Source organism: Doryrhamphus excisus, linkage group LG21 (genome assembly GCF_037039965.1).
Source record: "Doryrhamphus excisus strain RoL-2023G ecotype Guam linkage group LG21, RoL_Dexc_Guam_v1.1, whole genome shotgun sequence".
NCBI lineage: Eukaryota > Metazoa > Chordata > Actinopteri > Syngnathiformes > Syngnathidae > Doryrhamphus > Doryrhamphus excisus.
The window spans coordinates 1,228,974-1,252,536 of NC_136377.1; the positions used below are offsets into that span (position 1 = coordinate 1,228,974).

Genomic DNA, 23,563 nt, shown 5'->3' on the forward strand with positions numbered 1-23,563 from the left:
TGGTTAATGTTACGAGAACTTAAGTATATTTCACAGTTCCTCGGCTGACTAGACGCTAAACCCATGAGTTCTGCGAGCGGCCGACGTCATATTGGTGCGGGACACAGCAATGGAGGGGGGACGGTAAGTTTGGTCAATGGAAAGAAAAAAAATGTCTGTTTAAACTTTGAAGCATTTACTTACATGAAGTTACCGCCCAAAATGTCTTGTTCGCTCCTCGCACTGTTTTGTATTGAAGACTGTCAATATAGACACAACAATAGCGGCCATTTACGTAAAGATGCACGTCTGTGTACAGTATGTACCACAACACAAGGTACACAAACTACTGGGATGTGTAATTATACTCTTTTAGGTTGTAACATATTTTGTTTTATGTACTTAGAGTACTTTCGAACTGCAATGCGCAAAGCACTGCCACAATAGTAAATATATTGTCAGTGGCAGATCAACAGGGTGGCTGTGGCCACCCATGGTCACTTCCGGGTACCACCTCGACATTTCAGTTATCAACTTATTGCCACCCTCATGTGAGTAATGGTCCCACCACCCCAATGAAAAATGTGTGACTATGGTTACGTTAAATTTCTCTTGACAGTCTCAGCCAAACTAGCATTCTCAATGTAGCTCCCCCATTGGATTTGATAGGAATCACTGATTTCAGTGATCGGTATCGGAATCGGCTGCATAAAACCCCGATCGGAGCATGCCTACATAAGACGGTGGACAATGAAAGCTTGCCTTGGTTATTGGATTACGTGTGTTCATGCACTTCCAATCCACTCGGAGGGATTATGAAGTTGTCAGACTTTCAAGTGAAAGTGATTGACCAGCTCATGTCGTGATTTGTCGGATTGGCTGGGTGGCTCCGTAAAAGGTGCATGTGGATGTGTCCGGAAGGTTGATTCCTCTGATGGGCGCCTTAATGAATCGCTGGAGGATGAAATGATTGCCTTCCTCGCCGATGATGAAGACCAACTGCACACGTATGACGACCTCACCAAAGTCAACCCGGTGACACCAACAACAGGTGACGTCTCTCACTTATTTAGCTTTTTCTTTAGCCTTTTCATCCACTGCTGCAGTACATGGAGAACATGCTAAATGAGACCAAATATTTCTCTTTGGCAGTTCTGAGATGCCTCCAGGCCAGGTACGACATGAAGGTGTTTTACACCCACGCTGGCTGTACCTTGGTGGCTCTTAACCCCTTCCGGCCCGTTCCTGACCTCTACTCCCTGGATATGATGACGGGCTATCACTGCACTCCCAAGCTGAAGGTATCATCATCTGCAAAGATGGTAGAAGTTGTGGTCCAGTCAGTAAAACAGCACGTCTCCCTGCAGGAGTCCAAACCACACATCTTTATCGTGGCAGAGGAAGCCTACAGGAATGTCAAGGGTCAGTTGGCGCCCGTGGACCAGTCCTTGGTGGTCAGTGGGGAGAGCGGGGCTGGAAAGGTAAATCGGTAAAGAATGCACTAACTGAAGGTGGTGCACAGTGGCGATAGGAAGTCAACCCCCCCAATCTTACTTTCAACATTTCACCTGGTCACTTAAGACCAGTATACAGTGCTGTGGGAAAAGGGTCTGCCCATAACATAACATACTGAGATCTGTCAGTCTGGAAAAAGTTATAAAGCCATTTCTAAAGCTTAGGGACTCCAGCAAACCACAGTGAGAGCCATTATTGTGGAATCTTTCCAGGAGTGGCCAGCCAACCAAAAACGGCCTGCATGGCAGAGTTCCAAGACCAAAAGCCCTGCTGAACAAAATAAACATTAAGAATGTCAAAAAAAGAACATCATAGCAACAGCAAAATGTGGTGGTGGTAGTGTGACGGTCCGGGGCTGTTTTGCTGCTTCAGGACCTGGAACACTTGCTCTGATAAATGGAACCATGAATTCGGGTGTCTACCATTTGTTGGTGACCTCAAGCCTAAACCAACTTGGGTTCTGCAGCCGGACAATGATCCAAAACACACCAGCAAGTCCACCTCTGAATGGCTGAAAAACCAAATCAAGACTTTGGAGTGGCCTGGTCAAAGTCCTGACCTGAATCCCATGGAGATGCTGTGGCATGACCTTAAAAAGACGCTTGATGGTGGAAAAGCCTCCAGTGTGGCTGAATGACAACAATTCTGCAAAGATGGGTGTTTCCCTTTTACAGACCTGGACCTCACGCTGCCTGATGAAGTACTACGCCACGGTAGCAGCCTCCCCCTCGGTGCTGGAGAGCCAGGGCACGGTGGAGAGGATAGAGAGGAGAGTTCTGGACTCCAACCCCATTATGGAAGCTTTCGGTAAGGCGGTGGTCTTTCTTATAAAAAAACACTGCAATCCCGCGGATGTGCTGCCACTTTAACCTCCGTGCAGGCAATGCGTGCACACTCCGGAACAACAATAGCAGCCGCTTTGGAAAGTACATCCAGCTCCAGCTTGACAGGTAAATTACCACTCATGAGATATTGGTCATGAAGGTGAGTAAACGATTGGTCTTCTGCTTTTGTATGAAGGTGTCAGCTGCTGGTGGGGGCGTCTGTGCAGACGTATTTACTGGAGAAGACCAGAGTGGCCTGCCAGCCTCCTGATGAAAGGAACTTCCACATCTTTTACCAGGTAGCGGTCTACAATAAACCTTGGAAGACTTCTCTTCCGTATTTTGTGATGTTTACCCTTTTCCGTGTGGGTAAGTTTCAGGGAAATATCATGGTTTGATTTTATTTGCTCACAGCTAGGAGACCAGGGTTCAATTCCACCCTAGGCCATCTCTGTGTGGAGTTTGCATGTTCTCCCCGTTTTTTTCCGGGTACTCCGATTTCCTCCCACATTCCAAAAACATGCTAGGTTAATTAGCGACTCCAAATTGTCCATAGGTATGAATGTGAGTGTGAATGGTTGTTTGTCTATATGTGCCCTGTGATTGGCTGGCCACCAGTCCAGGGTGTACCCCGCCTCTCGCCTGAAGACAGCTGGGATAGGCTCCAGCACCCCCGCGACCCTCGTGAAGAAAAAGCGGTAGAAAATTAATGAATGATTTTATTTGAACATGCATCATGTCAATCAATTCAGTTCCACATTTCCAAAAGGAGTAGGAAGAAGCAAAGCTTATTCAATCCTACCCCCCCATTTGTTACTTTGTTCACTTCCTGTATTCCAGTTCTGATATTGGTTTACACGTACCGAAGTGTAAGGTAATATAACCATATAATGGTGATGTCTTTACAACCATAACAATAATAATAAGATATAAACATCAAAATGATCTATTTAAAAACGCACTACTGCCACCTTGTGGCCGTTTTTATGGCTTTAAATTGCTCTGAAGTGAAATCCACTAGTTGGGAGTTGCGTCATCACCACCGTATAAATACAGTACATTATTGGGATCGTGCGTTCAGGTTGATAGAAACGTATAACTACGTCTTTGCCATTGGATGACTTACCAATCGTTGGTTGTTTTTCAGATGATAAAAGAAGCCTCGGAGGCACAGAGAAAGGAGTGGCATGTCCCGCCCGGTCACCGCTTTGTGTGGCTGCCAAACGCTGACAAAAGCATCCAGGGTCGGTTCTTAACTTTTCTGTTTGTTTCAGATTTTGACAGCAAAAGTGACAGAAGTGCATTGAATGTCTTGTAGAGGATTCCTTCCACGAGACCGTCGACGCCATGGTCCACATGGGTATCGACAATGGGAGGCGGGGGCAGATATTTAGGGTAAGGTATCATCCACTCATGGTCTACTTGTTTAAATCCCGATGATGGCTACGGTGTATTTGTTTCGGACGTGCTTCACATGGTGAACATACAACAAAACATGAAGTTATTGACTTAGTTGCATTTAATGTAGCTGTAAACGTTCGCCTTATAGCACACATGGGCGATTTTAAAATAAAAACATTTATTGAAACATACATGAGCGTGTATGTGTGTGTATATGTATATATATATATATATATGTATATATATATATATATATATATATATATACACACTATATTGGGTAGTATGACTGACTATAGGGGTGTTATTTCATTTCTACAGGGCTCTAATAATGGTAAAAAATAATTTTTTTCTACTTTTTCTCAACTTTTTGTGAAAATTCACTTATCACTGTTGTAGCGGGGGGTGATTTTAGGGCTATCTGACTAAATAACGCAGAAGAATAGTTCTTGGGAGTCTGAACTGGTGTTCCCGTGTCTCATTTACAGGTTCTTTGCAGTGAAATCATATATTGTAAATGAGGGAACAAAATGACAAAAGTAAATTTTCACAAAACAGAGGATTCCAAGTGGCTGATTATAACAGTTCGATGAGTCTCTGGGGTAATGGTTCTCGATCCGTTAGTCCACAATCCAGAGTCATAAGGAAAGACAGTCCTACCCGTTCGCTTCCTGTGCTTGGGGTCGGACCAAAGCAGTCTAAAAAAAAAACTGACTTGCACCGACCAGAAACAAACAGGTATTAACATGTCAGTCAACTTTAATGATAAAAATTCATATAAATAATATGTTTTGCCACCCATATCACAAAGCTGAGATGCAGGCTGTGTTTTTTTTTTCTTTCAATATAAAAAAAAAAACACCTGTGGAGCTACACAGGAAACAAATACAAACATGGCCAGCGTTTTTTTTTTTACCTTTTTGGGATGCTAGCTTATGCAGTGATTAAAGTAAACATAACATCATGTTTCCTCTGTTGTCGTTTCTTGCAGGTGTTAGCTGGCATTCTTCATCTGGGAAATGTGGAATTCTGCGTTTCAGCGGATGAATCACAGCCGTGCACCGTTAAGGAACAGTCCAAAGGTAATCTGATGTGATCAAATAAGAGAAAAGTTGGCTATCGACGCCACAGAAGAGTCTGTGTGTGTTTTAGACTCCTTGCAGAAGGCTGCACAACTACTGCAAATGGCCGCAGAGGAGCTTCAGACGTGTCTAAGCGTGAGGACGCTCAAAGCAGGGAAGCATAGCGTACACAAGCCGTGTTCCCAGGCGGAGTGCTGCGTGAGGAGGGACTGCCTGGCCAAAGTCATCTATGCCCGGTAAGAATGAAATTATTTGACGAGCAAATAATGTTGCGTGTCGTTTGCAGTTCAAGACATTTTGTCACCAAACACTCAAACGTCTTTTTGTTGACAGTATACAGCCAAGGTGATGTTCTTTCTTTCCCCTCCAGATTGTTCGAATGGCTGGTGACATTTATCAACAACAGCATTTGTGCTCACGAATCCGCTTGGTGCAACTTCATAGGTAGACCATGGTCTTCATCTGGCAAAATATTCTCAGTAACGCCACCTTTTCTTTCCCATCCAGGTGTTCTAGATGTTTATGGCTTTGAATGTTTCCAAATCAACAACTTGGAGCAATTGTGCATCAACTATGCCAACGAGAAACTCCAGCAGCACTTTGTAACCCATTATCTACGAGCTCAGCAGGTAGCATCTACAGCCTTTTATTATTTCCATATTGGCTGCCAGTCGGCCTCGTAGTCAAGCCATGGGGGGTTCAAATCTAGTTCTACGTTTTTGTTTTTTTTTAAATCACCGAACATCGTTAGCTTCTGACAAACTAGCTCGCTTGCTGCAGAAGTTAGCTACGTAGCTCGTCTATCTGCAGTTGGCTCAAAAAAAAAACACGTGTCTTTGGGAACGCTCACAACATCAAGAATCAGGTCTTCTTCGGTGCAGGTAAAAGTAGCCTTGAATGCATCGCTTTTATTCAGCATTTATGTGTTTATACATTGGGATTGTTAAAATAAATCATAAGTAATAAAATAAATTAAGTAATAAATAAGTTACCTGCAAAAAATGTCACTTAGCAATAAATAAATTAGTAATGAATAAATTGTTATAAAATAAATAATAAAATAAATAAATTACCTGCAAAAAATGCAACTTAGTAATAAATTAATTAGTGATAAATAAATTGTTCTAAAATAAATAAAGTAATAAATAAATTACCTGCAAAAATGTGACTTAGAATAAATAGTTATGAAATAAATAATAAAATAAATAAATTACCTGCAAAAAATGCGACTTAGTAATAAATAAATTAGTGATAAATAAATTGTTATAAAATAAAGTAATAAATAATTACCTGCAAAAAATGTGACTTAGTAATAAATTAATTAGTGATAAATAAATTGTTATAAAATAAATAAAGTAATAAATAAATTACCTGCAAAAATGTGACTTAGTAATAAATAGTTATAAAATAAATAAATAAATTGTTATAAAATAAATAATAACATAAATAAATTACCTGCAAAAAATACAACTTAGTAATAAATAAGTGATAAATAAATTGTTATAAAATAAAGTAATAAATAAATTACCTGCAAAAAATTTGATTTAGTAATAAATAAATTAGTAATAAATAAATTGTTATAAAATATATAATAAAATAAATAAAGCAATAAATAAATTACCTGCAAAAAATGTGACTTAGTAATGAATAAATTAGTGATAAATAAATTGTTATAAAATAAATAAAGTAATAAATAATTTACCTGCAAAAAATGTGACTTAGTGTGACTCATGAGGAGGCATGCAAGGTAACGTTCCAGCTTGTACAGAGGTTCCGTTCTGGTCTTGTCAGTGTACTTTTACTTTCTCTTTCCAGGAGGAATATGTATCGGAGGGATTGCAGTGGTCCTTTGTCAAATACCAGGACAACCAGAGCTGTCTGGATCTTCTGGAAGGAAGTCCCATCAGTGTGTTTTCCCTTCTCGATGAGGTCATTATTTGCCTTCTTTGTCGCCCATCATTCTTTTCAAGCACAGGAAATGGTGATGGCGTGTTGTTTCCCCTGCTTATGCGCCACAGGAGAGCCGCCTTAATCGAGCCTCCGATGCCAAGGTGCTCAGCGTCCGCTTGGAGAAGGAGCTTAGTGATAACGGCAGCATCGGCTGGGATAAATTCAGCACAGTGCCGCACTTCACCGTGGGCCATTATGCTGGCAAGGTCACCTACAGGATACAAGGCATGGTGGAGAAGAACAAGGTTTGTATGAGGAGCATCCGGTTTGTCCACTATTCCTTTCATTCATTCATTTATCCATTCATTTTCGACCACTTTTCCTCACGAGGGTTGCGGGGGTGCTGGAGCCTATCCCAGCTGTCTTTGGGAGAGAGGCGGGGTACACCTTGGACTGGTGGCCAGCCAATCACAGGGCACATATAGACAACAACCATTCACACTGGGCGGCACGGCGGTCGAGTGGTTTGCACGCAGACCACACAGAGATGGCAGAGGGTGGAATTGAACCCTGGTTTCCTAGCTGTGAGGTCTGCGCGCTAACCTCGACTATTCCAATTGTATGAAATCAAGGAAAAGGATTTCTCATAGCACACTAACGTTCCATTTCTGTCGGCGTAACGTCCATTTAACGACCCGTTTCAGAACCTGACCTTTGTCTTCCAGGACCCGGTGGCACCTGAGATCATCGGCATCCTCCAGAGGTCTGACAATCCCCTGCTTCGGCGTATTTTCGCATCCAAGGAAGCCGAGACGTCGCAGAGCAAGGGGCTCAGCAAAGTCACCGTCGTCTCCAAGTTCAAGGCGAGATCTCCGGGTTAGCGCGTCACCGTGGCGAGGAGCCGCCTTCACGCCGATGTTTTATGTGATTCCAGAACTCCCTGGAGAGCCTCATGAGCATCCTCCACGCCACCACTCCTCATTACACGCGCTGCATTAAACCCAATTCCGACTGTAAGCCGTCCATCTTCAAAAAAGAGGAGGTACCGTCTATCGTCAGATGATCGTTTTTGTGTGGAGGAGTGACGCTACTGTTGTTTCCCGCCCACAGGTGATTACACAGTTGGAGGCCTGTGGGATAGTGGAGACCATTCATATAAGTGCTGCTGGCTTCCCTATAAGGTAGAATGTTGTTTTTTGTTGTCGCTGTGTGGGTTCGGTCATTTGATGATCTCTTTTACGCAGAATTCCTTTCAAGTGCTTCATGCAACGCTATGGCGTCATTTTGAAATACTTCAATTTCCACTCACAAACCCCTCATCACGGTAAGTCCAACTCGAGGTCAATCAGATAAAAAATAATAATTATTATTTGGCATGTTTACTACGGGCCAACAGTGATTTTATTTCCTCTCTTTAGGTCTTCTGGTTTATTTTCATTTCCCTTCACTAGCTCTGTTAGTCTGGTTCTCTCCTTGGGACATTTCCCCTTTGGTGTAAATAACTAAATATGCAACTTTTCAACCTTCCAGGTAAATGCATGCATGCATGTCTTGTCACATGTTCATTCTGTGCTTCACTTCGTATTCATGACCCAGCCTCAGCTGCCGTTTGTGTTCACGTTCAAGGAAACGCACTAATGCCGACTGATGCTAATGGCTGCACTCTTTTCAATTCCACTTGCATGTCCGCGTGTGCGTGCGTTCCTTTGCTCTAAAACTTGCTTTTATACAGTCATGACCAGGGGTCTCAAACTCAATTTACCTGGGGGCCACTGGAGCTAGGGTCTGGGCGGGTCTGGGCCGCATCAGGTTTTCCAAAAGAAAAAAAAATGCATTTATTAAACAGAAAAATATACAAACTTTTTCAGTGCTTTGGTTCCGATTTTCTACAAGAAAAGCTCTGATAAAACATTCCACTGTTCTCAAATATCTTCATTTTTATTTTTCTGCACAAAATAAGATGAAAAATAAACAAATCAAGAATAAAGAAAATCAATCAATCAGTAATAAATAAATATAATAATAAAACGGCAAATAATAAAAACTTAAGAAAGCACATATAGTTGGTGGGTAGACAAATGATTTTTTCCAGATTAAAATGAACAAAGCATTATTAGAGCCCTGTAGACATGACAAAACACGACTATAGTCACATTTATACTCTTTTTATTTACAACATATTGCGCAACTGCAGGGTCTTGAGACACATGCTAACTCGCAAACTAGAAAGCTAGCGGTAGCCTTCAAGTTATTTCCTTTCAACTTAAATAGCCAAAAACATACCACTTCCACACGGATAGGGAGGATAACTATTAACAGTTATTTAACCTTTAACATGAACATGAATCAAACGTAATAATTTTTTCTGGGTACATGATACCATACAGCATCCATATCAAACTTGCGCGGGCCGCACTAACATTAAACTTTCATATCAAGGCGGGGGCCTCAAACTAGTGTCCTGTGGGCCACATTTGGCCCGCGGGCCGCATGTTTGAGACCACTGGTCATGACCAAACATTTTGAGAATGTTTTGTCACAAATATTAATTTCAACTGTCTTCTGCCTTGGTTTTTATGAAAAAAGTCATAACAAAGTGACTTGTCTCATTCTCCAAACTTTAGGCCATGACAGTAGACGTTTTGTGTGTGACACAGATTCACTTGAATGACTTCTCTGTGTTTTTGAAGCCCAGGCTGCCAGCGACAATGACGTTCTTCTGCAGGAGGTGCAGAAGGTCCTGGACCTGGTGTTGCAACACCAAGCACACGAGATGAAAAGTGAGGCCAAGTCTTTGGTGCATCTTGGAAGGACCAAAGTGTTTCTCACTCATTCCATGGTAAGGCTGTCCAGTCTTTGTGTCATGACGTGCCTTGACATTTTGTCTCTACGTTCCTCTGCTGTCCCACAGCTGGATTTACTGGAAGATGACAGGAAGAAGATCCTCTCAAAGTGTGCCTTCTCCATTCAGTGCTGCTGGAGGCGGTACCAGCGCCGCAGACGCCGCCAGCGACGACATTCTGCTACCCTGATCCAAGCAGGTAAACTCCCAACTGTTGGCTCGCCGCCTTCGTGTGGCCGACGCAAACCAGCAGGAAGTGTCTGATCCCGCCGATTATCCCTTCAGAGGCAGCTAACACATTATATAAACGTTTTTCTTTTGCTCCGGAATAAACCAGTTATGTAGTTATATTGATATTTGAGGTCCCACTTTTATTTGGAATAAAATGGCATATCTTATGTGCAACATGTACGGGTTCCCCAGCTGCTTAGAAGGAAGGAACAGGAATAGAAGGTGTAAATAGTCCAAGAAAAAACTGCATCTCAGCTTTGTGATATACAGTAGGTGGAAAAAGGCTACTATTACCATAACTCTGGTCTTTAGCCAGTTTTATTTATAGATATTTTAATTTATATTTTTTATTTATTAAATATTTATTTATTCTTCTGAAATAATCTTTGACTTTCCAAAAATTACTTTTGATATTTTTTCCTATTACAGCTTTTAAAAATGTTTTAATATTTCAACTCTAATATTTCTCTTTTTCATAATAATAATAATTAATAATAACAATTAATTTAATTAATGATTAATAAATAATTTCTCATATTAGAACTGTCTTCTTGTAAATTTGTGCCTTTTTTATCAGCACAATGCAACTTTTGTCTTAATATTTGGATTTTATTCTTGTAAAGTTATTTTTCCCCCCCACAACTATTTCAACTTTCTTGTAAATTTTATTCTTCCTAATCTTCCAAAAATTTTCCTCATAATTTTCTAATACTTTTTACAGTAATATGCCAACTTTCTTCTATTAATGTTGTTATTCCTCATAATATTTTGACGTTATTCTTGTACTGTTTGTCGTTAATTTTTTTCTTAAATATTTTGACTTTGATACATTGTGGACGTCTGCAACCATGCGTTTGGTGTTTATTTGTATGCTTCTTGCAGCGGTGAGATCTTGGCTGGTCAGGAGGCGGATCCAGAGATGGGATAGAGCAGCATCACTGATCCAGATATCCTGGAGGAAGTGGAGGGTGAGATTATGATGGACGGAAAAGGAACCGTGTGATTTGTACGCTTGACTGTTGCCTTCTTGTGTCAGGCACTCTTGAAATCTCTGGCTGAGGCGGAGCTTGATAATGCAGAGGACCTCACGCCGGAGGCCGGGCCAGAACCGAAGCCAGTAATTGGGGAGCTGGGCTCCGTGCGGCTTTCAACCCTCCAGGAACCCGTCACGGTGCGAGGCTGGCCCTTGGGGCTGGCAATGGCGTCTGCGCCGTGCGTCACCGTGTCTTTGACCGCCACGGGCTTCCAGAAGATGAAGTCGGTGGTGGCTTCTCTTAAACTGCCCTCAAGGAGAGGAGAATACAAGGTGGAGACCAACCAAAATATGCAGGGGGTCGCCTCCATTAGGGCTCAACCAAAGGTGAGGGCTCATTCACATTCACACAACCTCTTTAATGAAAGTCTCCTTTCAAATGAATTCAAAGTGTATTTGCACAAATGTCAGGGATCCGTAAAGCTGCACTGCCAGCGGTCGCCCCTCCTCTACGCAGACAGGCACCCTGAGCTGAGGAATGGTGTGACGGGCTTCAATGAAATCCTGCTTGAGAAGACCCTCTAGCAGGTGTGTCCACACTTTCTCCGCCAGAATGGAATCTATTAATGATGTAAATCATTAATATCTTTACAATATGCCAAAGGTCTATAAAAATGGGCTGAAAGTGGCTCTCGATTCACATTTTGGACACCCCTGCTCGATGGTTTATAACACTAGATGATGTCACTGCTGCCTTCAAATGAGACTTGTATGGCTCTGATTTGTGCCCTTGTTAAAATCTACACATATTACTGTTAATGATGGACACACACACACACACACACACAGTGTGTCTGTAGATGTCAACATAGTATTTTGCTTTAATATACCAGGGCCAAAGTACAGTGGGTGTGCATGCATTGCACGTCCAAAGCACATATTGCACAAACCACACACACCTGCTCACCTTCTGCAACGTGCATGTCAATCAGGGAAATAATGAATTTTGGTTTAGTCCATCTGCTGCTTTAAAATATGCAAAGTATTATTGCACACTAGTGTTATATAAGGGAAAAAATTTTCTGGTAATTCATTTTTATAATTTTAAATATACTGCAGTATATTTTTACTAAATATTTATATATGTATACGGTATGCATCATTGTAAGGGTTATAATGTCTAACTGTTTGGAGAGTGTAAAGATATAATGTCAAAGAAATTGAGTTATTTAATTGGCTTTGTAAAAAAAAAAGTACATATACTGGACACAAAAAAAATCAGATAAATCTACCAGTCCATGTCCTCACTGACCGCCTCTGACTGAGCTTTGTTTTCTACAACCTTCAAACATTGATCTGAAAACTCCACAAATAGGGGCTCCTGCATGGCCGCCTTCATTGCCTCCTCTTTGCTGTCTGCGCCGTCAACGGCCCGTAATAGCTGTCTTAGGTGGGGGTTGCGAAGCAGATCCTTCAGCTCTTCTGACTGACCTGTGGAAAAACACAGCCCAGCGCCTTACTCACATCTATTAAAAAAAAAAAACAAAAGTAGAAGAGAGAGACATGGAGTTTTGAACTCATACCCAACAGCTGCAACCTCTCTGGGGGTACTATATCAGGGATGTCGTCTTCCTGCAGAAGATCCTCCACACTTTGCGTGTCTGCACAGAATGTCATTTTTAAAGTAGTGCACCGTTTTCTATAAATACACTATCTTTTAGGAAATCATCCTTTTAGCTTGTCAGTGCAAAGTTTGCTGACACTTAAATCTATGTAGGACTAATGCTGACAGAATTATGTCTCTACCCTTTAGTCGGTTTGTTTACTTGCTTGACATGGCTTGGATCATGTATGCAGGATTAAGTAAACATACCAGTCCCGTTAGCATCCTTTGCTTCAGGAACGGAGGGTTCAGGCTGCTTCAGGGGAAGACAAGAGTCTAGGGACACACAATGGATGGGTATGGTAATGGTATTGGTTTTATTACATTTGAACATGCATCAGATTACAATTGAATGCATCACATAATAAGTTCACAGTTCCACATGTCCAAAAGGGGTAGAAAGAAGGAAAGCTTACTAAATCCTAATGTGTATTATCTAATATTGAAACTACTGTTAAACCAAACTAGATGCCCGTAACGTACCTTTATGTCTCTTGTAACAGGAAACCGAACAACTGAAAAAGAAAATGCACTCATTTCATGTATAAAATCGTGTAATAATACATACTGTAAGACGTTTCAAACATGTAAGGTGACGCGCAGTAGCTGCAAACAACAAATTCATGTTAAAGTACATTATTGAATTGACCAGCAACTTAAATATGTTTGTTTTCTTTTACATTGCACTGTTCAAACACCAACCAAACAAGTGTAGCACACGTGATTAAGCTAGCATCGAGGATAAACAACGGTTTCGGTGACTTACTATCTTATTGTGCAGCATGGGCATCTGTATTTTGGCGTCTGATCACTACACACGCTGCACACTTGCATCGTGATACAATATAAAGGGTTTTATCTAAAAAATAATGTATAGCCGTTTACACCAGGAAGCGGTATTGCTGGTAACCCGGAAACATTCAAATGTATTTCCGCTTTGCCTTACCTTCAAAATATAAGCACTTAAACGCACTTGGGGATACCTTACGTTGTCGAGTTTGTGGTCATGTAGATACGATTTAAAAAAACGGATGAGTATTTTCATAGTTTTGTCTTTTCAACACACCTAGGTAATTACGATAATTACACGGCCATCCGCCTCTTCCGATATGGCAAGCTACGCCCCACGTAAACACACGCACGCGCAGTAGTTATTTGACAGCTAATGTTAGCTATGGCTAAAGTTTAGCTACTATAGCTTTCTTTGAATGTTAAGCCTACCATAACAATGACCCCCAAAGAAATTGTTTCGAATTGTGACAAATAAAATATGTTCTTTAATATCTCAATTGGTAAGATGCTAGCCAGTGGTGGGCTCATTTTGAAAATATTTTTTTTTGGTACAAAAAGTGTAGTGTGGGGAGCAAATGCCTTTAATTTGGTATTTTTAAGAGGTTAGCCTACACTGGATGTACACTGTGTACATAGTATGCATACTGTATTTACTGTAAATGTAAGGATGGAAGTGTACAAACTGAAACAAAAGTAATTGCGCTGTTGCCTTATAGTGGATGTGCTAAAATACACTGGAGAATGGTGAACAACATTTCATAGTGAAACAAAACAAACAGAAATAAATTGGCTAACGCCCATTTTATTCCATGAATATACAGTAAAATATCTTTAAGGAATACAGAGACAGTATCTTTTAAATATAGACAGAGCACAAATCACTGACCTACTTAGCTAAAAACAAAACTATTCTTGCACAGGCGTAACCTGAGAACATCAGGTTTTGTTACAAGTATGAAGACAGCCATCATGTGACATGTTCTTGGGCAGGTTCCTCCAGCCGTCACACTCCAGTCACTTGGTCAGGAAAGGAACTCTAGTTGGCCACGGTCAACATCGGGAATCCAGCGTGGGGTCCAGATCTAGTGTCAAAGAAGGAGAAATGGTCAAAATATACTATTATGTATCGGTATAATATATCATTTAATGTGCAATACGAGTTTATTTATATCATTGTTATAACATTTTATTTCTTCCTTTTCCTAAACACTACGCAACAAAAGTGAAATGGCCAAAATCAAGCAAAGGAAATATTGCCAGTGTCAAAAATGTAAAATATATGGGGTGAACGAATTATCAGCAATCAACATGGAGAGGTATGAATAAAAACACATTAAAATTTGCTTCCCTCTACTCCTTTTCAGGCATGCTGAATTGTGCCAATGTCATCACGTGATGTTGTCTGAAACAACCCATACCATCCCATAATAACCACAAGAAAACGTCCGTGTTACCTGTAAACAGGCGAAGGGGAAGAGTAAACACATCAAGATGACGAGCTTTTGGTTCTCCTCCGTTTCAGCTCGCTGTTGTAAAGTTTACCCGCAATCTTCCTTTCGTGTCCGGCGGGGCAATGGCGGTTGGTGTTGAGCTCGGTCTCTTTCTTGGACCTTCCTTTGCCACCGACGTGACATGAGTATTCCACCAGGTTGTAATAGTCATATTGGTCGTAATAGGCCTCTTCAAATGACATTAATCCCTCCATGTCGGGTTCCATTCGGGTTTGAAAGGTTTAAAATCAAGCAGCACCGTTCCAGAAGGCTCGCTCTTACTCGAAGTAAACAAATGATGTCACGCTGGCATTATATATATGCACAGTCACGTGATTGTAATTTGACCAATGGAACGGCAGGAGATACGTCACTGCTGTCATGTTTTTATAACTTTATTTACAATCGAAATGGGGATGGAAAATGGTATATAATAAAAAGGAAATATTTTTTCCCCCAACAAATCTGTTCACTTGTTATTGTTCGTGTATCATTTGCAAATTATAATTATTGTCTACCAAATGTGTTTTGAGTTAACATTTTGAGGGTCTGGAACGGATTAATTCGATTTAATAATTTTACAATTAGTTTTGGTTATAGTCCGTTGTGCTTTGAGTAAGACCTTCTGGAACGGATTAATGACTTTAACCATGTCGTTAACGAGATTTAGTGTAAGTTATTCGATAATGCTATTCGAATTGCGCTATAAAGGCAATAAAGCGGACGATGACGTATTTCCTGGTGTGCTACGAGTTTCCGCATAGCTGGGCTAGCATGTTGGAGTGTTTTTGTTCTGGGTTCGGGCGGCCCCGCCCCTCTGGTTGTGGCGCGTACTGACGCCCGTGACGCCTTTCCACGTCGCAGTCGAGTCCAACAGACGAGGGAGCTGCGTATGTCTGCGTGTCTCCAGCTAGGCTAGTAGGGAGTGATGGCGGCGCCCGTCCTGAGAGTGTCCACCCCGCGGTGGGAGAGAATAGCCCGGCTTGTAGTTTGCTTGCTGGGTGTACTATTGTCTCTTTATGCTTTTCACGTCGAGAGGGAAAAGGCCCGGGATCCGAGTTATCGGGCTATGTGCGACGTCAGCAGCTCCATCAGCTGTTCCAAAGTGTTCAGCTCAAGGTAATTTCAATTCAGCCGAGAGCGCCCACGGTGGCGCTCAATGAATCTGGCTGCTATTGTAGCAATCCGGGTTGGGCTCCGCGCTTTCTGTCTTGTCAAATCCCCTCCGCTCACACTTGCTGTGGTTAGCTAATGCATGCTCTTTGTTTGCTTTACAGCTTTCTTTTCCTTAACACATCTCAAATAAATCCACTTTGTGAGCTAATCGTCCCGTGAGCTACATCACGAGCTATGTAGCACCGTGAAGCTAGCGCTGTTGTAAGCTAACAGCCCGGTGTGTTTTAAAAAAATAATTGCTGTCAACATACACTAAATGTCTTCAAATGTATATTTCTAATGTAAAAACGCACATTTTGTGCGCAGGTGGCCCGAGTAACTCGTTTCAAATTGAAGCTTTTGCACAAAAGTTTCCTTTAGCGTGTGTTGGTTAGTTTTAATACAATCATTTGGCCAAACTTTTTAAGCCGGGTGCTTCCGGTCATGTTAGCTGTCATTAGCTGCCGAGCTAGCTAATGTCACCACAGCAACGTGTCATAGCACAGGGCTTGTCCTGAGGTCATCGCAGAAGAATATATCATTTCTTGTTTAGCATATCCACATTCCTGCTGATTATGGTGTGAATATATATATTTTTTGCCGTTAAAACGACTCACATGACTAGCTAGCACAGTGGTGTAGCAGGAAATGAATGAATGAAGTATTTATTGCAATGCAGTGTAGGTCAAAATATGCTATGTCGTTTCATATTTTGAACAGAAGGTGACGTCATTTACAGTAACTCCTCGTTCATTGCGGCTACTCGGTTCCAGACACGACAGCGATCAGTGAATTTTAACAAACCTGTTTAAATATGGGTTTTAACATTATTAGAGCCCTCTACGCATGAGATAGCACCCCTATAGTTGCCATTACAGACATATTTACCCAATATAGTAGATATCAGACAGAGAAGTAAGCCAGTTGAGACATAAATGCAGTAAATGTGTTCCGGATCTGAGTTATAACTGGCTACAATTGTAGCTTGTTTTTATTATGTTGTTGTTCTTGGACTTGTTGTGACATAAATCACGGCGAGGTGTGTGTGCCTCACTGAACATTGCTAGTGACACCTAGTGACCAGTGTAGAATACTACATTTTATCATTGTCTTGCGTCTTTTGAATGCTTTATATTTATGTTTGGCCATTTTAAACTACAAAAAAAATCTTAAATATGCATATGCGTATTCATCAAACAATATATTTATATATATTTTTGAAATCCATGATAGAGTGAAGCAACAAAATTGTATTCTGAATGTATTCGTTTATTACCCAATGAACAGTCTCTGATATAATTTATCCTGAATTCATGTATCACTGTTTAATAAGGGACCATCTATCACATAGCCTCTAGTTATTGAGCTATCGCTGTTCCTGTCAACTGCTAGTTAGTGTATTACTTGTATATTTCCGCCTTATACATTTTTTTAGTCATGCTTAATGTATTCCTTGCTGTGATTTAATCAAGAGATGACTTATCTTATTTGCAATTAAACTGTCTTCCTGTCAGGGTTTGTGGTCTTGACTAAACAAACATTGCTGGAATGTAACCTGTCAAGACTTTGCAGCATAATTGTAGCTCAAGTGCTTGAATGCTGTTGTCTGACAGCAGACAGTCCCCTGATTGTTGCCTGGCAAGGGAACTGTGTGCATTTGGAGTATAATCTCGACAGATGCTTCATTAGGTACGGCCGCACAATACAATATTGTTGCCTAATTCAAGTGCGTTGATAACAATGTTCAGTTTTGGTGCAGAAATGAAAACTACTGTATGATTGTCATAGTCTACATAGTAGCATCTCAGGGGCCGTGTCAATCAAAGCTGAGCATGATCATTGCAACTCATTAAATGCGCTGTCATGGCTTGTGAATCAAGGGTCAAACCACCACAAATACATTTGGCGCTGCTATACATTATAATGGGACTGTCTTGGAATGATCTTGATATCTTGACGTTCCAACGCCATACAGTAGGTGGCATTATATCTGCAATATTCACATTGTGTGCCAGAGAAGAAGAAGACGTTGCAGGAGGGATCAATGTTGCCGCCTTAGCGATATATGTATATAACAAGTTTTTTTCGAAAAAGTGACTAGTGATAAATGTAGTGACTTTTTCTGGTTTTATTGGACACTTTTGGAGACTCTAACATGAAAGCACGTATCGCTTATCTGAACAGCCGTTTCTGCGTGAATGAAAAGCTGAAACCATAAAATACTGTTTTGACTTGAAAACGTTTGTTTGAACAGCCCCTAACATTCGTGGATTTTACATTGTTCTCTTGAAAGAGCTGTTCAAAAGATTCGACTCGTTTGCGAATGTCACATCTCTATGAGCAAAGCGGCAGGCGGGAATAAACTGCAGTCACAATTTTGATGACTTTGGATTGACTTCATTGTCATCAAAGACTTGTAACTGGACATGGAGAAGGGTACATGTTGAATACAGGAAGTAAACAAATGAAATAAGCTTTGCGTCTACTTTTTGGGCTTGTGGAATTGTGGATTGCAGTATGTGATGTATTCCAATGTAACATGTATGCATGTTGAAAACAAAGCAAACCATTATCAGTGATTGGGGACTTGAATCGGACTTTAGTCTGATGACATGAAAACACTTGAGATTTTCAGTGAGTGGCTCATTGAATGCATCTATTGACGTCCTATCAGGTTTAAGAACAAACAAAGAGGGTGTGGATGACATTTCTGTGCACTGACTAAATCCTGAATACTACTGTAGTATGTGTATCAGCACTTGACCAAGTCTAGTCACACTGGTTTTATCTTAAAATGTAGAAATATTCAAAATGCATTTGTTGTATTTGTCATATTTAAGATTGTCACATTGTTTACCTAAAGTTTTATTTGGTGAACGATGTGTTAGGACTCAAATTTCCAACCTTTGACTCGACTCGAAAACTAACAGCGTTACTCCCAACACTTTTTGTTTAGAACAAATTACTACAAGTAGATTTTAGTCCCGTGGAAAACACTGAATAATTAGATGTTGCACTGATCTGTTGTGTCGTGGGTATGTTGATCTTCCGTGGTTTTAGTTTGCCCAGCGGCCTTCAATTTTATGGTATGCGGCCCTAAGTCTGGAAACACCCGTGATGTCATCTTCAACACAGTCCGTTACAGATTTGGAACCTGGCTTATCACAATGTGGTGATGTGGCTCGGGGAGAACAACCTACGTGTTTGAAGAGCGATTGAATCATAGATTTCATTCATTAGGGGTAAACTTTGGGGCGGCGACTGTCACTGACCGTCGAAACAATGAATTGACTTTTGAATGGAAACAATTATCTGATTTAGCTATGGGGATTTCAATTAAGTGATGTCTTTTTAGCTTGTGCTAATAAGGACATCTGTTTTCTATACTGCTTGTCTTCTTTAAGGTTGGAGGCGAGCTGGAGCCTATCCCTGAATCATGTACACAAACAACCATTCACACCTACGGATCCTTTAGTTTAGAGCCTGGAGACCAGGGGAGAACCCATGCATGTATCTCCTGACTATGAGGCAGACCGACTTAACACTACTGGACTATATATAACAATATATTATCGTATTATAGTAGTTTTCTGTGCTTTATATTTTCTGAACTGTTTATAATCACAGAAAAAAGGAACGGATATAGGACATCGATGGATGTAAACAGTTTTTTGTGTTGTTTCGTTGACAGGTGGGGTCGAGGATTCGGACTCCTGGGCTCAATTTTTGGAAACGATAGTGCCCTGAACCAACCAAACAGTGTCTATGGAATTGGCTTTTATGCTTTTCAACTCCTATTAGGTAAGTCCACGTTCAACGTTGTGCTGAGGAGTGTCCCGTATAGCCGCCATGGCACAATGTGTTGACCTTGTGTGTGTGTGTGTGTGTGTGTGGGGGCGGCTATATTTGATCACTTGACTTTTAACGCTCAAATCAACTTTAGTGCATGTAATACGTTTAAATGTCAAGGTCATTAGCCCCAAACAGTAATAAATATCTTGTCATGTATGTTGGAAAGCTCTGCAGAGTTACAGTAAGTCACTACTCCACTACGTAGTTTTATTGTGTGTGTGTGTGTGTGTGTGTAAACATCACAAAGAATCCCAATCTTTTTCAGAATGGTGCACCCCCCCCCCCCCCCCTTGTCTTCTTAGTATCCTGATACTGATGCTGAGTCAGCCACGCTGCTGTGGCGTGTTTATCTGGCCACCTGGCACCGAAACAGAACAAGAGGTTCTTTTAGCCACAGCAGATATCACTCGCTGGACTCGGACAATAGACAGACCACAGCTCGCTGCTGCTTCATGCAATTTCAAGAAACTGTTGCTCTCAAATCAGTGCACCAATATCATCACATATTCAAATATTAGATTTGCATGCAGAACAGGATCTGTATTTCTATGTTTGAGACTTTATTTTTATTTTGAAGTGAGTAAAGAGATGAGTATGTATGTAAGAAAATAGGCAAAAATTTTAAACAGTGAAGAAAATACATTGCACATTATATAAAAACTAACTTATTTAAAGTAGTCCAAATGGAGAAACAGATAATCTTCCAAAACAATGTTAAAACAATACTATAATGCTAATAATACTAGCCAATGGCTTGCTTGATTCGTCCAACTCACGCCTGTTTCTTCCCACAGGAATGACTGTGAGTGCAATGGCCGCCCTCATTCTCATGATGACGTCCATCCTGTCGGTGGTGGGCTCGCTCTACCTGGGCTACATCCTCTACTTCGTCCTTAAGGACTTGTGCGTCATCTGCATCACCACATACGCGCTGAACTTCATTCTCTTTATCCTCAACTACAAACGACTGGTTTACTTGAACGAGGCCTGGAAGCAGCAGCTCCAGACCAAGCAGGACTAAAAAAAAGCTGCCCCATTGTGACACAAACAAATAGAAATGTGACTGACTGAACATTTGACTTGCCACCAGGAGACCTTGCTTTCAAACCATGTTTATTCTGCTGTGTGTTCCAAAAGAAAACAACAACAAAAAAAAGAAGAAACCTAACCTGAAGCTCACTGTCGATTGGAAACGCGGAAGGATTTGTTTTATTTTCAATTCCTCATCAATTGTTGAATATTGGAGTCACTGGAGGAAGGGGCCATGATGCAGAGCAGCAATACGCTAAGGATGGAGGACCGCTAAGGATCTCAGCGGAGACCATGGCGCCACATCAAAGCAGTAAGATGGCGGATTCCAAAAGTTTGGAGGGAACAAAACAACACAGAATTGTTTTTTTTCCTTCATGTTTACACTTTGTAGTATGCTTTTTTTTTTGTATTTTCTTAGGAGGACCACTAAAAATGAAGGTGAGATATTGCGTGTAGATTGGTCAGGTCGTTTTGTTTTCCAATTCTGTAAATAGCTGCTGAGCAATATTTCAGGCTAGATCAATTGACATTTGAAAAAAAACAAAAAAAAATGGAACAAAAAGGCGATGAAGGTGACAATTGGTGGATGTTTGTGTTTGCCGGTGAAGATTTATTCTTTCATCCGAAGCCACAGACACAAAAACTAAACAAGCTTGCGGCGAACACCATCACTTCTGTTCAGTGTGCGTTTGCATCATAAAGACTTATGTGCCTAAAGCATTGTTCATTGGATTATACTTTACCCGCTTATTTTTTAGATCACTTTTTGTATTGTAAAATACCAGTTGAGTGTTTTCCCCCACCCCACCCCACTCCACCCACCCACCGGTCTCACACGGTAGCAAAGGCTGCTACACTGTGATGGTCTGCTTCTGTGTACTCTTACACTCCACCGACACCGAACCGTAACGGTGATGCCGCCGAGCGGAGTTACGGTTCATTTACCCGTCGAGCCATAGGTTGTTCACTTCGCTTTTGCTCATACTTTAGGGGCGAACATTCCGACATGGAAGTTGATCCCAGTTAAAGGAATCTTTGGACAGATGAGGACGGAGTATTAGGGCCACACTGATTAGAACCACCCCCACCCCGATGTTAATAACGTTGAAATATTACAACATAAATGGGAGGGAATTTTGCCCATCATTCCTAATCCTTATGTGAAACATGAACACATGTCTTTCCCTTTTAAGTTAATATGAGCTAGCTTACAATGCTGTCATTGGGATACACCTATTTGGACTATGAAGCCCTCTAAGAAACCTCTACCGACATCACATGGTTTGATGGACATGTGATCATGCATGTATGTAACGGTTGCAGTATCTTGCTGTACTCTGATGATTTAAAACACTACCCAAATGTCTTTTCTAGGCGCATTGATACACATACTTCTGCTAGTCCTGTCAACAACAACAACAACAACAGCGTAGATACAGCGACAACACTTAACGATGTCCGAGCTCCTCGGGGACGGCTGTGTCTTCCAGCACAAGACGTGCGCTCCAGTCCTCAGGTAAAAAATGCTGACAGCAAAAGCGCCATCTTGTTGAGTCTCGGTAGCCATGACTCGTGACGCTGAGCGAGATGGCGTGTTCGTCCGCCAGATAAAAATAGTTTTTTCGTGAGGATAAGCGGCATAGAAAATGGAAGGATGGACGTTAGCTGCTACAATAATATTATATGACTGTAGCTTGGATAATATATAAGTCAGTATATGTATGTAACTGATGTCTGTTGTTAGCTAGCTTATATTACCTAATTTACTCGTGCCAGAATGCACAGAAAAGGGAAATAAATATGTTCATGTTTCATATAAGGATTGTGATTGATGGCCAAAATTCCGCTTTAATACTATGATGATACCCACCCATGTGGCTTGTGTAGGTTCTCGGTATTCCCTCGGTACGGTATTCCCTTTAGGAGGGATGTCTCGCTCCATTACAATGTGACAAGATTTCTCTTTCAGAAAACAAACTGTCACAGTTTGGGTGATGATGATTAATTAATTAATCGCACAATTAACAAAAATGTACTTGGATACTCTGGATGCGGGTTCACTCTGTGCATTGGTCTCCCAGACACACAGTGTAGAAGAGTGTAACGTATATTAATGGGTGTTTTTAGGCCTGTGACTAAATTATTTTTCTTGATTAATCGTGTAATCGGTTGTGCCGTAGACAAACCAGAATGAAGCAAACAAAAGAATCATACATTTTTATGTGTGTGAACATCTTGCTTTAATAATACAAAGAAATTATTTTTCAATTTCCCAGGCTGAAATCAGGATATTTACTATTTTTAATTTACAAAAAAAACTATTAATTGAAGACCAAAACAGTTTAATCGTCGATTAATTGTTGCAGCTGTAATTCCCCTCATGTTTCTTGCAATATTCAGTCTTTTTTTTTCTAGAAAAAGTATGATATGACTTCATTCTCCAAACGTCACACATTATAATGCTGCTGTTTTCCTTTTAATGTGACTTAACTGCAATATTAACCCTCCAAGGGTCCCTACAGGACCTTTTGGTCTCTAATTCAAAAGACGTTTAAGGCACATTTCTGCTATTATTGTTGTAATATTTGAATGAATGAATGAATTTTCCATGATTTTCCTTCCCGGTATGCCCCTAATACTCCATGGCACATTTCCACGGACGTAGATCACTCATACTGTGAGTCACAGGACAATCTCAGTACACTACTGTGTTGATTTAATACATCTATACGGTCGACGACCCCAGCCCCCTACCACCCTCCCCCCAGCCCCAAACAGATCTATAAGGTCAGCGCCCCCAGCCCCCGATAGAATCTAAGCGTGCTCTCAGCAGTGTTTGGTA

General features: G+C 41.0%; 3 protein-coding genes across 4 annotated transcripts; 2 read left to right on the forward strand and 1 right to left on the reverse strand.

Annotated features, from left to right (window-relative positions):
• The first annotated feature begins 670 nt into the window (after positions 1-670).
• myo19 (myosin XIX) lies at positions 671-15,092 on the forward strand. Of its 2 annotated transcripts, XM_078787830.1 has the most exons (24): positions 671-1,030; positions 1,132-1,280; positions 1,347-1,460; positions 2,169-2,301; positions 2,375-2,444; positions 2,515-2,617; positions 3,466-3,562; positions 3,637-3,713; positions 4,711-4,801; positions 4,872-5,037; positions 5,172-5,245; positions 5,309-5,430; positions 6,617-6,730; positions 6,820-6,996; positions 7,417-7,554; positions 7,626-7,733; positions 7,802-7,872; positions 7,936-8,015; positions 9,382-9,530; positions 9,603-9,732; positions 10,647-10,732; positions 10,801-11,124; positions 11,209-11,325; positions 14,557-15,092. In XM_078787830.1, exons 1-23 carry the CDS (start codon positions 946-948, stop codon positions 11,320-11,322), a joined length of 2,772 nt encoding a protein of 923 aa, XP_078643956.1. In that variant the 5' UTR covers positions 671-945; the 3' UTR covers positions 11,323-11,325; positions 14,557-15,092. The 2 variants fall into 2 exon arrangements, with proteins under 2 accessions (XP_078643956.1, XP_078643955.1); XM_078787829.1 differs by lacking the exon at positions 14,557-15,092 and having other exon boundaries at positions 672-1,030; positions 11,209-12,760.
• On the reverse strand, positions 11,579-13,312 carry znhit3 (zinc finger, HIT-type containing 3). The gene is made up of 5 exons (XM_058086928.2): positions 13,167-13,312; positions 12,884-12,915; positions 12,611-12,676; positions 12,321-12,398; positions 11,579-12,228 (listed from the first exon to the last, which is right to left on the reverse strand). Exons 1-5 carry the CDS (start codon positions 13,232-13,234, stop codon positions 12,026-12,028), a joined length of 447 nt encoding a protein of 148 aa, XP_057942911.2. The 5' UTR covers positions 13,235-13,312; the 3' UTR covers positions 11,579-12,025.
• Positions 15,093-15,419: 327 nt separating the features above from the next.
• On the forward strand, positions 15,420-21,851 carry vkorc1l1 (vitamin K epoxide reductase complex, subunit 1L1). Its single transcript, XM_058087910.2, has 3 exons — positions 15,420-15,801; positions 19,529-19,638; positions 20,484-21,851. The coding sequence occupies exons 1-3, from the start codon at positions 15,611-15,613 to the stop codon at positions 20,708-20,710; spliced, it is 528 nt and encodes a 175-aa protein (XP_057943893.2). The 5' UTR covers positions 15,420-15,610; the 3' UTR covers positions 20,711-21,851.
• The last annotated feature ends 1,712 nt before the right edge of the window (positions 21,852-23,563 follow it).